General features: G+C 55.3%; 1 protein-coding gene across 1 annotated transcript in view; it reads left to right on the top strand.

Annotated features, from left to right (window-relative positions):
* The first annotated feature begins 268 nt into the window (after window positions 1-268).
* Window positions 269-16,464, top strand: part of TMBIM1 (transmembrane BAX inhibitor motif containing 1) — an 18,036-nt gene continuing 1,840 nt past the window's right edge. Inside the window, exons 1-11 of the mRNA XM_012642540.1 lie at window positions 269-367; window positions 9,686-9,926; window positions 11,098-11,198; window positions 11,918-11,982; window positions 12,174-12,227; window positions 12,724-12,774; window positions 13,991-14,030; window positions 14,293-14,330; window positions 14,493-14,580; window positions 14,894-14,989; window positions 16,052-16,105. Coding sequence (XP_012497994.1) covers window positions 9,725-9,926; window positions 11,098-11,198; window positions 11,918-11,982; window positions 12,174-12,227; window positions 12,724-12,774; window positions 13,991-14,030; window positions 14,293-14,330; window positions 14,493-14,580; window positions 14,894-14,989; window positions 16,052-16,105 — 789 coding nt within the window. The 5' untranslated portion in view covers window positions 269-367; window positions 9,686-9,724. The remainder of the gene's footprint in view (window positions 368-9,685; window positions 9,927-11,097; window positions 11,199-11,917; window positions 11,983-12,173; window positions 12,228-12,723; window positions 12,775-13,990; window positions 14,031-14,292; window positions 14,331-14,492; window positions 14,581-14,893; window positions 14,990-16,051; window positions 16,106-16,464) is intronic.

The following is a 16,464-nucleotide window of genomic DNA, read 5'->3' as shown; positions in this document are numbered from 1 at the left end:
CCAAACAAGCGCTTTCCCCTGGGAGTTAGGAGGGGTGGAAAAAGTTATTTTCTTCCTGTGAGTTTTCTAAGTTTCTATCAATAACTCCGTATTGCCTTTATGGGCTCGGCACGCTTCGGCTTCCCAGCCGTATTACATTGCCTTTAAATCCGAAAATAACCACCGACGTTATTCATAAGCGGTCGTCGGGGCCACGCGAAGCGCGCGGACCAGGGCGGACCCCTGCGCCCCCTGGCGGCGCCCTGAGGCTCCGCCCCACGGGGCAGGAGCGACGGGGCGGGGCGCGGAGCCCAAGCCCAGCCCAGCCCTGCCCGGGCAGGATTCGCAACACCCGGAGGCCTGGAACGCTCCGTCGGGAACCGCGCAGGCAAGCCAAGGGGCCGGGGCCGGAGGAACTGGGGACTGTGGGCCGGCGGGGACAGGGCCAGAGCCGCGGTGGCGCAAGGCTGGGGTCCTCAAACTTTCTCGGAGCGCGCGGGCGGCTGGGCCCGCTCCCGGGGCTTAGCTTCGGGCCGGGGCCCAGCCCAAGGAGCCCGCGCCAGAATGGGGATCTCTCGCCCTGACCGCTGGGGGTTTCGCTTTCCCTGTGCTCCCAGGGTGGGCGGATGGGCGTGTGGCACCTGGTTAGCCTTGGTAGCTGAGCTGCGTATTGTGGGCACCGGAGAGCGGGCCAGGGTCTGGGGGTGTCCTCATGTCCCCGCTTACTGGCACGAGTGGCTTGTCTGTCGCAGGGCGTGTCCACCATGGCAGCCCCAGAGTGGCCAGCTGTGTGTGGGATGGGGACTTTCATGGCCCTCACTGGTGGGAAGTGCGAAGGGAGACAGCCCAGGTCCTGGCACCGACCCCACGTTACCCCTGCATGGCCTGGCAACAGTCTCGGTGTGGACAGTGAATATTTAAGGGGTGGGGGAATGCAGGGTCCTAGCTTGGAGTTGGCCGTGGAAGCCAATGACCAGCCTAAGGAGCAGCAACCATTGTCACCATGACTTTGCCCTCGGCCAGTCCTGCTTCCAGCTGCTGCTCCTGGGCTGGGTTCAGAAAGCTACAGGGAAGTGCCATCCTCCTGGTGACCTCTTTGGGTGAGAGTAAAAACAAAACAGTGAAATGGGGAAAAGGAAAGCAAGTGGAGAAGACTTGGGCAGGAGCCAGGGAACAGTGAGTGGGAGGAAGTAGAGGGAGGCTGTTGGGAGGTTTGGCCCAGACCTTGTGGGCTCTGCACCAGTTCTTGTCCCTATGGGGTCTCCATTCTCCTCACTCCACTGTGGCCTCCGTGTGGTACCCAGAGGCTTGGGGTTCTACCTGAGCACCCTGGATGGGGGATATGTGGGGGCCTGGGAATGAGGGTCAGAGCCAGATGTCATGGAAGGGCCCTCAGGTGTCCAGTTCTCTGGGCTCTGAAATATTCATCTCACTGGTGAGCTTTGGTTTCAAAGCTGGTGCCTTTGGCCTGGCCAGTGGTGGCAGGGGCGCCGGGTGCTGTCTGGGGCAAAGGGAGAACCATACTTCTCCTCATCTGCCTGCCTTCCCTGTCTCTCCAGTCATGAGGACCCAGAGAACTGGTTTATAGCTTAGAAACACAACGTTGGGGCCCTGACTGCCTCCGTCTTCTTGTGCTGTGACCTCAGGGCCTCACTTGTAAAAAGGAGCACGTCACAGAGGTAATGATGGGTTATACTGTAAGTGTCAGGAGAACTTCATGTCATGAGCTGGGGTAATAGCCGTCTCGGCTCAGCCTCCTCCCCTGAGAATGGGGCTCAGCCAGAAACTGTCAACCTCAGAGCACCTCCAGCCCCAAAACTGCTCACCCTGGGCCCTCAGAAGACACAGAGAAGGGACACACATAACTTGTGTGTTTTCAGAGGGCTGAACTGGGAGGACCAGAGTGGAAGCTCATACAACTCTCTGGGAGGAAGTTCTGCTAACAATATGGCTGGCCATGATGGGGCCTTCTGGATGTATTCTGTTGGGAATACTGTGGAAGGGTTGACCTTCACAGAATCTGCCAACCCTAAGATTCTGGGATTCTAGGCAAAAGCCTGAGACTTGCTTTGAAGTAGAAATGAAATCCTTTTTGTTCTAGTAGAGTCAGTAAAAAAAAACAAAAAACAACCAGAAGTCCACAGGCCACAGTGGTACCTGGAGGGTTTTCGATACATTGGTCGGGGATACTGAGTCCTCACTCTGGTATAATGATTTGTACTTCTCTATTACACAGAGGTGAGGTTAGGGGGTACCAGTTTCCTGGTTCTATGCTAGCTGGCATGTCCCCCAGCCCTTGGCAATAAATCCCACTATAGAGGTTATAATAGCAGATGTCTGGAACAGGGCAGAGGGGAGGACACCTGCAGAGGATCCTGGCACTGAGATGACTCCCTGAAAGAGGGCATGCCTGGCACTTAATGCGACGGCTCCGAGGGGCATACTTGGTATTAGCACAGGGTTTTAAGATATAAGGAAGCTGGACATGAATTACTGTCAGGGTTCGGTCTATCTGTAACGCAAGGAAGCCTGGATTAGCATCCCACAGGAAGTTAACAGGTGCACCTTGATGGAAGTGTTTCAGGCTTAAGGAAGTTTGAAGGAACACTTGGTTAAACACAGTTGGGCAGATTTGCTTACTGCTGGACTTCTGAGGCAGAATGTGCCGCTGTGCCTTGTGAATTTCCAGAAGGGGATACAGACTGTTTTTCAGACTCAGATATCTGTTTCCAGAGCTTATCCATTAAGGTCTCCTGGGGCGTGACAGTATGGGAAAGTCCTGGCTAGGTGATTCTGTCTCTCTGCTTTCTGGTTCCAGTAAACCAGTCCCTATTCCTCTGCCTCATGGGGGTTGATTTAGGGATAAATGGAGGCCAAAGGAGGTTATTTGCCTGGATTCCCACAGCTAGTTAATGACCCCAGGTCTCTTGACTTCCTGCCTTATTTCTACAGTGTTATGCTGTTTCTCTGTAGGCTCTGGGCTAAGTGAGCACCAGGAGGAGCTGGCCAGGGTCCAGAGGGCATTATGGAGGCAGTTTGGGAGGGAGGGAGTTACAGCTATCCCCATACCCAGAACATGCCATGCACTTCTGTCTCTGTGGATGTCCTCCGACCAGCTGCACATCAGTAGTGACCCCCAGTGTCGCCTGGGAGGTGTGTCATTCTGCCCTGAAGCCTTCTGTTAGGCAATTCATTCAGAATCAGCAACTGGCAGAGTTAGAGTGGCCTTTGATCTTTCTGCTCAGCGTACTCATCTGAAAAACTGAGTCCAGAGATAGGAAGTGGTCTACTGTGACTCACGTCACACGATGGAGTCAGTACCAAAGCCGGGACAAAAACTCAGGTCCCTGCCTCCTAACCCAGGTTCAGGCATCAGATGGAGCGACTTTCCACAGGGAAAGGGAATTGGCCTCAGCAGTACGCTTGCTCAGCTCCCTTCTGCTGTTTTGATCCCGACCGCCTCACCCCTGCCCCAGCTGCTGCCTATTCACACAGGTGACTGGCGGGGGTGTCTCAGGGGCTTCTGCTCCAGCGGGTGTAAAGCAAAGGGGTGCACTTTAAATCAGACGTCAGGTCTGGATTTAGACCCATCTCTGCTGTGTGCCTGCTGTGGGACCTTAGATCTGGTTTTCTCTGAATGTCGTCGACAGAGCGGGGGTAAGAACACCTACCTGACAGGGCTGTAGTGAGGATCAGATGTGCCGTGGTTACTACAGGTCGAGTATCCCTCATCCAAAATGCTTGGGACCAGAGGTGCTTTAGATTTTGGATATTTTCAGATTTTGGTATATTTGCGTTATACTTAAGGATTGAGCATCCCTAATGTGAAAATCCGATATCCAATGCCCATTGGAGCATTTCCTTTGAGTGTTACATTGGTGCTCAAAAAGTTTTAGATTTTGGAGCATTTTGGATTAGGGATACTCAGCCTGTACTTACTTAGTTGCTTAGTAAGTACTTCTAGTACTTACTACTCTAAGTAGTTCTCTTCCCTGCCCATCCCCAGTTCTCCATTGCGGGCTGTTAATTATCTGTTGGGTTGTTAATTATCTGTTGAATTCCTCTGCCTCTCTTCCCTCCTCATCTTGAAGTTTAACTGAAAAGAAACACAAACGAGGAGGCAGATAGGGCCTGCTTTTCTGGAGTGGCAACCGCCAGCCAGTTAATGGCTTCCTTTTCCTTATATGAGCTCCCAGGCCATCTGACTCCTGACTTGGCTGGAGTCTCTGAGATTACCACCCTGATGACAGGATTCTGCCCCCAGAGACTAGGGTGATGGGGGACCTGTGGTGCCTGGGTCCTCCTTGGAGCCTGGAGCTGCCCCTCTGTCTCCAGAGAGAGGCTGCCCTGCCTGGCTAGAGATGGGGCTGGAGGGTGGGGTGGAGCTGGGGCGGGAAGTCCTGGGCTGGCAGTCTTTATCTACTGAGCCAGGAGGTCACTAGAGAACTGGGGGAACAGTGGCTTGTTCTGGCTCCTCCTCAGCGGGGCGTGTACTTGTGTCTGTCACTGAGTTCTCCGACAGTGGGCAGGGCCGGGAAGGGAAGTTCCAAACACATGACCAAGAGGCCCTGGGGTGGAGCAGGAACTTTCTTGGCTCTGGGGTTTCCTTGTCTGTCAAATGACCACATGATTCCGTAAGTCCATTTCAGCTCTGATATTTCAGTTTAGGTCCCTCCGGTTTCATCCTCTTGAGTTGGGCAGGTAAAGGAAAAGGGAGGGAAGGAAACAGGAAATGTCCGAAAGATCTGAGCACAGCGGCAGGAGCTCTGCGTTGCTGGGTGGGGTTTCCTGAGATGCACACTCTGAGCTATTCTTTCCATTCTGGCTCTGGGCGACCGTCCCTGGCAGGGAGGAGGGCAGGCTGCCTGGACCTGTCAGCTGCTCCTTTCCATCCCTCCCTCCAACACACACCCCCTCTTGCTATAACCCGGTAGCTCAGGCCTCCTCTGCAGATTCCAGAGCCTTAACCCCACAGATGCCCCCAGAAAAGCCCAAGCCGGGGCCTCACCAGGCAGAGCAGGGTCACTACACCCAGACGGCTCCAGGGCAGCAGAGGCTTCTCGCCCTCGCACCTGAAAACCTGACACCCAGCCCGTCCTGCTGTTTGAGCCCACCCATTTCTGCTGCCACCATGGCTGAGTCTCGGGTCTTACAGGAGAAAGCGGGGACTCTGGTTCCTTCCTGATGGAGGACTGGGGCCGTGAGAGGAACAAACTTAGATCTGTAACGGGCAAGGAGGGGCAGGGTCCGAATGCCGCAGTAACAGGCATTGTGAGGGGGGACAGTGATCTAGAGATTCAGGCTGCTGCGGACACAGCTGCTTGCTCCCTGCCGCTGGAGTTTGTTCCAGTATTAGCCAAATGCCTACTGTATTTCAGGAAAATATGGGCTTCCAGTGGGAACCGTAAAGGTCCTTTTTAGCCCCTGGAGACTCTGAGTGCCTCCAGGAGACACCAGCAGAACCCCGAAGCCCTGATGTCTGGTCTTTGGGCATCGTCCTCACTGTTGGGCATGACCTCCCTGCCCTTTGCCCTCCTTCCTTCTGTTCTCCATCTTTTCCAGCCCCCACCCTTAGACACAGCTGGGAGAGTAAACCCGGCTGCTTCCCCCTTTCCCTGCTACCTAGACAGACGGCAGCCCCAGACCTCATCCCTAGTGAGGTGGCCAAGGTACTCACGTAGGTGGGAGCAGGCTGGGCGCAGGCTGTGAAGCCGCACGCCTGGCAGCCTGGGCCCAGTGGCTCCTGTGGTCAGACAGTGTTTTTATTTTGGCACTGCTCAGAGGCAGGTGTGGCTGTGTTTAGAAACTCCCCTGACGGGCACTAATGCTGGGGGTTTCCTCTCTTGCGCCCAGCTGTCTTTACACCAGAGAGCCAGCATCCCGTCCTGGCCCCAGGGCTAGCTCTGTGACCAAGGATAGGTCACTCTGCCTCCCTGCACTGTGGCTGTCTAGTGGGTAAAGTGAGGTGAGGGCTTGACTTGCCTCGGGTGAGGGAGTTTCCTTTCAGCTCTGACCTTTATGAATCTGTAGCCCTGGACCACCCTCTTCTCCTTGTGCTGTGGGACAGGGTTTGAGCCCTGTGGCATTGTGGAGGGTCTTCCATCGTCACAAGAGGGTCTCAGATGGGGAGCCCTGGTGGCAGTGATGAGAAGCTGGAAGGACAGGGTGCCCAAGTGAGGGACTAGGAACAGGGCCTGGGGAGTCAGTCTTGGGCTTCCAGTCTTGACTTCATCCCACCCTAGCTAGGTAGCCTTGGCCGAGTGACTCTGTTCTTCTAAGCCTTAATTTCTTCATTTGTAACCAGCCTGAGCAAGAGCGAGACCCCGTCTCTACCAAAAATAGAAAGAAATTAATTGGACAGCTAAAAATATATAGAAAAAATTAGCCAGCCATGGTGGCGCGTGCCTGTAGTCCCAGCTACTTGGGAGGCTGAGGCAGGAGGATCGCTTGAGCCCAGGAGTTTGAGGTTGCTGTGAGCTAGGCTGACGCCACAGCACTCTAGCCCGGGCAACAGAGTGAGACTCTGGCTCAAAAAAAAAAAAAAAAAAAATTTCTTCATTTGTAAATGGGAATAGTAATAACAGTACTCACCCTGCTGGACCACTGTAAGGATTTAATGAAAGAGTAACTGAAAATAGCCAACATTTATCCCTGTTTACCAGGGGTTAGGCATCATTCCTAGTGCTCCATGTGTATTTTTTCATTTAACTTTTAGAAGAAGTCTGTGGGGGGTACTATTACTAGTGGTGAACCTATTTTCCAGGTGAAGAAACTGAGGCATAGTGAAGTTCAGTGGTCAGTGGTGGTCTCTGGTGTAGACAGGCTGGTGGCTGAGGCCCCAGAGAACTGGAGTGGGACCTGTTGTGTTCCCAGCAGGCAGGCTGGAGAATTCCTCTGACACCAGAAGCGTGAAGGGGAGGGCCAGGAAGTGCAGGGGGGCATCTCTGTGAGTCAGCAGCCTGCAGAGCTGGTCTAGAAACCCGGAGCCCTGGCGGCCCACCCCAGGCTGACCCTTCTCTCCCTGAGTCACCTCTCACCCTTGGTCTGGGAAGGGACCTGTTTGCCCTGCGTGGCTTAGGGGTGGGAGGGAGGGGCAGATATCTAGCCAGGCAGAGGGCAGGCCCTGTGTAGCCCAATTCCCAGGACCAAAGTCTGTTGTCAGAGCTGGCAGTGGGCTCAGAGATCATCTGGCCTGCCCCACCTCATTTCACAGTGGTGCATCCCAAGGAGGTGAAGGGATAGGTCACAGTGACATCGTGGTTTCCTGCCAGTGCCTCTTGTGCCATGTTCACCCAACCACCTGTATACTGCCTCTCTGATGATGGATGTCAGACGGGCCTACGGTGCTGAGCTGATGGCAATAATGACAGACACCCTTCCTCCAAAGGTGACCTGCCCCACATCCCTTCCTCCAAACAGGACACCATTCTTTTTGCGGAGCCAAAAGTGTGTTTTCACAGGGGCCGGGTAGAGGGGTCCCAGGAAGGGGAGCCTCTTGCTGCAGGGGAAGAGAGGGCCTGGCTTCTCTCTCTCTTTTTTCTTTTATCCTATTAAGAGAAATCACATAGTACAACTACTTAAGATTATTTTCCTACCCTGACATAAACCAAGCCATTTTCAGAAATAGTTCAAATCTCTGCATCTTAAGCTCCCAACACTCCCTGTTGTGTTACTTCGGGGTGTTCTGCCCACTGCGTGGCGTCTCCCCCACTGCCCCCTGGGAGGGCACTTCTTATTTCTGACCTGACTTACTCGCCCTTGCTCTGTCCCATCTGCTCTGGGGAGATGGAGAACAGCTTTCCTCAAAATAACTCACTTAGGGACCTGACCTGTCATTCGAGCTCCCTTCCCAGCCCTCTGTGCACCGTCCCCTCTCCGTGTCATCCCAGTTGTCACGAGAGAGAAGAGATAAGACGGTCCTCATCTGATTCCCAAGCTGCACAGGGTGTCCTAAAAAGAGAGGCGGGTCTCTCTTGCTTCCAGCAGAGGCTGTGACGGATGCTGACCTGGGCCTGGGGTATCCTCCCTGGGGGTCCTAAAGGTCTGGCCCCTGGGGGATGCACTAGGAGAGGTGGTGGCACTGTCAAGGGGCTCAGACTCTGCCAGGGCTTGTCCTTACCAGGGACACAGGGGCCTTCCAGGGACCTCCTCCTTAGCTTTTCCCACATCTCCAATTCTGCCACCTCAGAGGGTGACGCCAGGCCGGAGGGTGTTTATTTGGTGGAGAAGGCATAAGAGCACAGCGTGACATAAAAGACGGGACCCGGGATCCTGAAGGCCTCGAATCAGGTTATGCCACTAACCTGCTAGTTCAGTGATCAGGGCGTCACTTCACTGTTCTGAGCCTCGATTCTCTCATCTGAAATGAATGTCTGGGGCTGTACAACCTCCAGGTCCCTTTTAGCTCTGTTTTTGGGGTTCCTTGCCCGCCCTGCCCCCTGGCTGTGGGGCTCTTCCGGTCTTGTGGCCTGACTCCTTAGCTCCTGCTCCCCGCTAGCCACTGCCCTGGGGGAAGGCAGGCAGAAACCATAGTCATTCCAGAGACCCTGGGATTGCAGATGTGTGTCTCCCCCTCCGAGGGGGGTTCGGGGCCCTGCACTCACTATCCATTCCTTAGCAGGGCCAGTGAAGACAGCAGCCACAGTCACGGGCTGCCACATGCCTTTCTGACACACCACAGCTATTATTTGAAGGAACCAGAAAGTCCTGTCTCAGGCCTGCCCTTTGGTGCGGCTTCCCAGCCCCCACGGCCAGCTCTGTGCACCCTCCTGCCCAGCCTCTCAGCTCCCCTGACTCAGCCTGCCCTGGTCCACTGGTCCACTGGCCCCTTCCTCCCTGGGGCCTGGCAGCTCTGGCACTGGGGCTGGCTTGTTTTCCTCCTCCTCCTCCTCGCTTTCTACTTTGAGCCTTGGCTCTGTCCCAGCTCTGGCTTTCAGGGCTGGTGTTCTTGGCAGCTGCCTTGGGGGTGGGGCTGACCCTTTCAAAGGGTCCCAGCTGGCCCTGTGAGTCACCAGGAGGCTTCTTCCCTGGTTCTGCTGTCAAGCCACCAACACTGGAAGGTTTTCTTTGTTTGTTTGTTTCTTTTTTTTTTTTTGAGACAGGGTCTTGCCCAGTCACCCAGGCCAGGGTGCAGTAGTGTCATCATAGCTCACTGTAACCTCAAACTCCTAGGCTCAAGTGATCCTCCTGCCTCAGCCTCCCAAGTATTTGGGACTACAGGCTCGTGCCATGACACCCGGCTAATTTTTGTATTTTTAGTAGAGACGGAGTCTCGCTCTTGCTCAAGCTGGTTTCAAATTCCTGGCTTCAAGTGATCCTCCTGCCTCGGCCTCCCAGAGTGCTAGGATTACAGGTGTGAGCCACCGCACCTGCCCGGAAGGTTTTCTTAATTGAGAACAGGGAGTCCTAGGCTGCCATGTCCTTGCCTCTCCCAGCACCGAAGCTCAGCAGCTCCTTTGGGCTCTGAGCTGACCCTCCTCCTCCTGCTCTCCCAGGGCCAGGGAGGTGCACAGTGAGGAGAGGCGCGAGGGGCAGGGGCTTAGCTGGTGGGGAAGTGGCCTGTGGACAGTGAATGACAGGCTGTGATCTAGAGAGAAAATAGGGGGGTCTCCTCCGTGGACGCAGCCTGGACTGGGCTGGAAGGGGGCCGGTGGCTGGGGAGCTGGGCCTGGGCACTCATGACTATTGTCCTTGTCTCCCATTTCAGGTCCCTGCAGCTGGGGTTTCCCCTCAGCCCTTGAGCACCATGTCCAACCCCAGTGCCCCGCCTCCGTATGAAGACCGCAACCCCCTGTACCCTGGCTCTCCGCCCCCTGGGGGCTACGGGCAGCCGTCCGTCCTGCCAGGCGGGTACCCCGCCTACCCTGGCTACCCACAGCCTGGCTACGGTCACCCTGCTGGCTACCCGCAGCCCATGCCCCCCGTCCACCCGATGCCCATGCACTACGGTGAGTGAAGGGCAGATGGCGCGTGGGTGGGAGGGGTGACACTAGGAGCAGATAAGGCCACCTTTCGTCCCTGTCTCTTGCACTTCCCCTTTGATCCCCCTTCCCAGCATCTGTTTAGAGCTCTCCTGTTTGCCGTGGTCGCTACCCCCCTCAGCACCTGTCCCCCAGCCACTTCATTCAGCAAGGACACCGAGTCCGTGAGACTCGTACCAGAACCTACACCCCAGAGGAGACAGTGTGGTTGGGTGAAGCAACGACTTCCGAGCGTTACCCCAGGAGACCATTTCTGTTTCCCAACGCGGTGCCTGCCACCCACCCAGACTCCATGTCTTCCTTAGCAACTGCCTTTGGAACCCAAAGCACTTTTTTTTTTTTAAATTAATATTAATATCCTTGGTGCTGATAGATCCTCATCCTTTAAGGTAAAATTTGATTTTTGCAAACATCCAGAAGTTATTTGGAACCAAATCTGGAAAACATCATGGCAGGTAAATGCTATATTTGGTCAGAAATGAGGTGAGATTAGGATGCAGTGAGACTCCTTTCTTGGGTGGCTCACATGCGGATTTGGAAAGCACTTCCCAAAAAGGCGTTCAAGGAATGTTTGGAGCCCCTGCAACATCTCTGGAATCCTGGAGTGAGTGTCCTGCCAACTCTCATCACATGTGTGTGCTGGTGTGCACCTCAGCGTGTCACTCATAGTTTACAGTCACGCATACCCGTGACGCGTCTGTTCTGTGAGGCCAGGTGCAGACCCGGTTTCGCCCTGGGTTCCCCCACCCCACACACATGCCCTGCACTTTGCTACCCTCCTTTCCTCTGACGCTCCATCCCCGCGTGCCCCACTCTGCCCCAGCCAGCTGCACCCACTGAGGCTCCAAGGCCTGCTCCCGCCTACGCTGTGACCCTGCCGCCTGCCCTCTGTGGCGTGGGCTGGGCACAGATGCATGCTGATGGAATGGCTCACACCTAAGCCCTCTCCTGACAGGCCAGCTCTGGGTGGCTCTGAGGGCATCTAGAGGACCCTGCTTGGGCGAGGAGTTCCTGCGTTATAACACTTGTCTTTTGGTTGGAGATACTTGAGACCTTGTTTGAGACAGTGTCAGGGAGGCTTTGGGATTGAGGCCACATGTCCCAGGTCCCCAGTTGGTTATGTGTGATCTATCCCTAGGCCCGGGCCAGGGCTATGATGGAGAGGAGAGAGCAGTGAGTGACAGCTTCGGGCCTGGAGAGTGGGATGACCGGAAAGTCCGACACACCTTCATCCGAAAGGTGAGATGTGGGCTGGGAGGCAGGAGTGCCTGGGGCCCCGCAGGCTGCGGGGCTCAGTCCCATGGAACATGGCTGGCTGCCTGCCTTCTCCTGCACCCTCCTCAGAGGGGGCTCCTCTAACCCCAGTGTTCCCCTCCTTTTGCTCTTCTCTTCTTGACCTTGTTTTGGAAGAGCAGATTCAATCTGGCAGCACCTCCTGGGTGGCCTCTGCCAAAGTGTTCCGCCTTCCCCAGACATCTCTCTCCCGTTAGACTGTACGCAACTTGGAGCCAGAAATGACCAACTTGCTCGTAACCCACCCTCCCCAGCTCGCAGCGGCACAACACGTGCAGACTGAACGCTGAAGTGCAGCGGCCACACGGGTAGAGCACTGGCAGCGAGGCAGGGCGAGTCGGTAGTGACCGAGGCAGGTGCTGGACAGGAGGGGGAAGCCAGGGAGCCCGAGTGTGGGCAAGGAAGAGGTGATAGAGCCCCTGAGTCAGGCGCCTCTCGGGGTTGCCTCTGGGCCAGGCTGCAGCTGGGGAGGGCTCCAGAGTGGGAACAAGGTAAGAGCAGATCCTTCAGCATTAACAAACAGCACCTCCCACCACTAACAGGACAGAGAGTGGCAGGGGTCCGGTGGGCTTTGGGTTCCTTGGTCTTGGGGGATGGCGGCTTCCTGGGAGGGGCCGGGGTGCAGGATGGTGACCCCCGTCCCGCCTGGGCTGCCTGTGTTCCAGGTTTACTCCATCATCTCTGTCCAGCTGCTCATCACGGTGGCCATCATCGCCATCTTCACCTTCGTGTGAGTCTCTAGGCCCCACTTCCTTACCAGCCCTCGGGTGTCGGGGTCGCCTGCTGGGAGCGGGGTTGTGTGGGGCCCGCTCTCAGAGTGACTGTGGGTGATTAGAGAAGACGGAGCCCTGGGCTGCCTGGCGGGCTCGGTGGCGTCACACAAGCCACGGTGTGACTCCTCTGGTGCTCCCCGCCCCGCAGGGAACCGGTCAGCGCCTTCGTGAGGAGGAACACAGCCGTCTACTACGTGTCCTAGTGAGTGGTGCTCCTCCCTGCCCAGGGCCAGGGGAGGCGGGCGGCAGCCTCCGTTGCTGGCTGGCCAGCTTTGCTGGGGGCAGGATCAAATGCTTTCTGAGAGGGGCCCCCCAGGTTGCCGGTGCCAGTGTTTCATGCTGGGAAGTGCAGGTGCGTGTGCCCAGATGAGGCGGGCAGACTCCTGGAACTCACGAGAGCGGGGGTGGGGCACTCTGGTGGCAACATGCTCGCTGCACAGCGGTCCTCACCGCCTCAGCTTCTTTCAGCCTGCCTGCTGCGGCCTCCCTAAACCGTCCCGGCCCACACCTGGTGTTTCAGAGCTTCTCAGTGCCCCTGGCTGGGGCGGTCTCATCCTTGCTTCCTGCTGAGCAGCTGCCCGCAGACCTCCAGCTTTTGGGCCTGCAACCCATTGGCCTGGGGCTGCTGCCAGGCGAGGCCGGGACGGGGTGAGGCAGGTTTGGGCCTGTAGACTACTCCCTCGTCTCTTTCTCCCCAGTGCTGTCTTCATCGTCACCTACTTGACCCTTGCTTGTTGCCAAGGACCCAGGTGAGTCCCACCTTAAACAATGAGAAGGGATGGAAGGGGGTGGGACAGCGGCCAAGTAGTTTGGGGAGAAAATTCCCAATATCAGATTCCTGATAACAGTTGAATGGAGACTTACAAGAAATGATGATGATGATGATGATGGCAGCTGCTGTTCCAGCGTGTGAAAGGACCTTGTGTGTACGGGATCTATCTAGCTATGCAGCTGTCATTCTTATGGCAACCCTGCAAATATGAGGCGTCTTAGCCATTTGACAAATAGGAAGGTGGCAGAGCACCATGGCTCACGCTGTAATCCTAGTGCTTTGGGAGGCTGAGGCAGGAGGATGGCTCAAGGTCAGGAGTTAATTAAGACCAGCCTGGCGGGGCACGGTGGCTCACGCCTGTAATCCTAGCACTCTGGGAGGCTGAGGCGGGTGGATCGCTCAAGGTCAGGAGTTTGAGACCAGCCTGAGCAAGAGCAAGACCCCATCTCTACTAAAAATAGAAAGAAATGATCTGGACAACTAAAAAAATACATATATATAGAAAAAATTAGCCGGGCATGGTGGCGCATGCCTGTAGTCCCAGCTACTCGGGAGGCTGAGGCAGAAGGATCGCTTGAGCCCAGGAGTTTGAGGTTGCTGTGAGCTAGGCTGACGCCACGGCACTCACTCTAGCCCGGGCAACAAAGCGAGACTCTGTGTCAAAAAAAAAAAAAAAAAAAGACCAGCCTGAGCAACATAGCAAGACCCCGTCTCTACAAAAAATAGATGCCTATAGTCTCAGCCACTCAAGAGGCTGGGGCAGGAGAATTGATTGACCCCAGGAATTTGAGATTGCAGTGAGCTATGATCACGCCACTGCCCTCATGCCTGGGTGACAAAGTGAGACCCTGTCTCAAAAAAAACCCAAAAAACAAAAACAAAGCAAAAACAGAAACAAACAAAAAACAAACAGGAAGAACCCAAGACTCAAGAGAATCTTTCTCAGTCACGCAGGCCGTCAGTGTAAGAACTGCAAATGAAGCCAGGTCTTCCCACACTGCATGCCTGTCCCACTGCCCCATAATATCCCTGCATAGAACACCTGAGCAGGTGCCAAAAGCCATGCCAGCCTCCCCTCCCTGGAGTCAAGGCTGAATCCTCCAGGCGCAGGAGCCAGGCGCTTCCTTCTGCTGCAGAAGCTGCTACTACCCGACCAGCCAAGTCATTTAATCAGGGTTTCTCTTTCGCTTCAGACGCCGTTTCCCATGGAACATCATCCTGTTGACCCTCTTTGTGAGTCTCGAAGGGTAGCAGGAGGGTGTGGAGATGGTTTGAGGGAGGGCTGGTCCCAGGGAAGGGATGGGGACACCATTGCGGAAGGATGTCCCTGGCTGTCCCCTCACCTCATCCTGACCGCTCTCAGTCTCCTCTGTGGCTGCCCCTCTCCAGCTTGGTCACATTTACCCCCAGCTCTGGGAGGCCACCACGACCATTCCCCCAGGGCCCTGCCTTTCTTTCTAAGTGTTTTTCACTCTTATTTCTCTCTTTCCCTTAGACTTTTGCCATGGGCTTTATGACGGGCACCATTTCCAGGTACGTTCAGGGAGGGACAAACCACTACACTCTTGGGAAGCGTGTACTGTGGGGGAGTGGGGTGTTCCTGGGCTGGCAAGAGCCTTCTGGAAGTGGTGATTTTGAAGTCATTTGTACATGGCTCATGCCCCTGGCTTCTCTTAACACCTTCTTTCCCCCCAGTATGTATCAAACCAAAGCTGTCATCATCGCAATGATCATCACTGCTGTGGTGGCCATTTCAGTCACCATCTTCTGCTTTCAGACCAAGGTGAGGACATGGGGGCCCTTCCTTGGCCACCCCCACTTTCTTATCAGACCTGGCCCTTTGGGCCTGGCACTTGAACAGGCCTGGGTGGGCCCAGAGCTCAGTGCACTAGGATTTCCCTTAGAGACCTGATCTTTCCCCATCATCTGCACCTATAAAACTCCTTCCTGTGTCTGCCCTTAGAATGTCATGGTCGCTTTCATGCCCCCTACGAGGCTGTACTGGAACTCCCTGGCAGGGGCAGCAAGGCCAATCTGGCTGGGCTGCTGGTTGGTGGCAGTCATCTGACAGGTGCCCTTTTCCCCCTTCCTGGCAGGTGGACTTCACCTCATGTACAGGCCTCTTCTGTGTCCTGGGAATTGTGCTCATGGTGACTGGGATTGTCACTGGCATTGTGCTGTACTTCAAATATGTGAGTGTCCCAGGAGACCTGGGGTCAGTGAGCCCAGTGCTCAGAGCAGATTTCCTATATAGCATGGTGTAGCGGGCCCCCTCCCAGGCCCCCAAGGCCTCTGGGCAGGCTCTGACCTCCAGATCCTGGCTAGCAAGGGTACCAACACAGAAGCAGCATTCTGTGGTTGGGGCTGTAATCTCTCTTTGGCCCTGGGAGGTACAGCACCTGAAGCCGGGGACAGGATCACTGAGTTCCTACGGGAAGGGGTGGATTAGATCCATCTGACAGCTGAGACCAGGTTCCAGGAGGTAGACTGAGAGAGGAACCCAGAGGACCGAGAAGGTGGGCTTGGGTGGCAGGGAACTTAGGGATCTCTGGATCCAATTCCATCTTTTACTCCAGTCAGCTGGGGAGGGTATGAGCCCCTAGGCTGAGGGAGAACAGTACTGAAGGGGCAGGATGTGAACACGAGGGCTGCCTGCCCACTTCACCACGCCAGCCCTGCCCTCTGTGGACAGGCTGCCCCGTGGGTGCCCCTGATTCTAACACTTCCCAAAGTGGCTGGGGAGCCTCCTTCCCAGCCCCCCCTTCGTTAGTTGGTCCCTCCCAGGCTGGGCCACAGGAACCACTCTGTTGAATGCTGACTGTGACAGGGTCTGCCCCGTCCAGAGCTAGAACTCAGCCGCCTTCTTTTCTCCAGAAGTATGGTGGACACCTCAGTACCTTGACTAACTTTGGAGACTGGTTTGGCTAAAAGATGCTGTGATTAGTTTTAGTTTTAATTAATTTTTTTTACATTTACCTTTTTAAAAAATTTGTGCAAATGTTTGGGGTACTGTGATTGGCTTTATATGGCCGTTGTAGGATGGCCACTGCTTTCTCTGTCAAGTGTATCACCATTCTTAACATCTTGCAGGATCTAGAAAGGCAGTAGTCTTTCTAGTTGTCTAGCAGGAAAGCTAGCTTCCTAGCTCTACCCACTCTCTTGCTAGAATCCCAGGGAGGAGCTGGGGCTGAGGGCCTGCCTTGGTCTGTGCTTTGCTAAGGTTTCTAATGCCACCCCCTGTCCTCCCTTCCCAGGTTTACTGGCTCCACATGGTCTATGCCGCTCTGGGGGCCATTTGTTTTACCCTGGTGAGTAAATCCCTGCCCCACTCTAGGAAAGGAAGCTGAAGGGATGGAGCATGAATTTAGGCTGCTTGGGAGGCAGGGAATGGAGCTATAGCTGGCCTTCTCCCCACTGTCAAGAGGTCCCACTGATTTTTCTGGGCATTCCCGCCATGTCTTGTTCACGTTGCCTGCTATTGGATCACTCGGTAGGCCATTATCATAGATCACAGTGTGTCTTTCCTATTCTATACTGTGATATGCTTGAGAGTATAACCCACGTGTTATGCTGTTCATTACTGGGTCCCCTAAGCACACTGCATGGCACATAGGCTCCTAGGACAAATCTGCTGACCAGAAATGATCTTTGCAGGCCGAGCGTGGTG

The sequence above is a fragment of the Propithecus coquereli genome, unplaced genomic scaffold (assembly GCF_000956105.1).
Source record: "Propithecus coquereli isolate 6110/MARCELLA unplaced genomic scaffold, Pcoq_1.0 Scaffold18, whole genome shotgun sequence".
NCBI lineage: Eukaryota > Metazoa > Chordata > Mammalia > Primates > Indriidae > Propithecus > Propithecus coquereli.
Note: the sequence above shows the minus strand (reverse complement) of the source record. Positions and strands in the feature narration are given on the sequence as shown.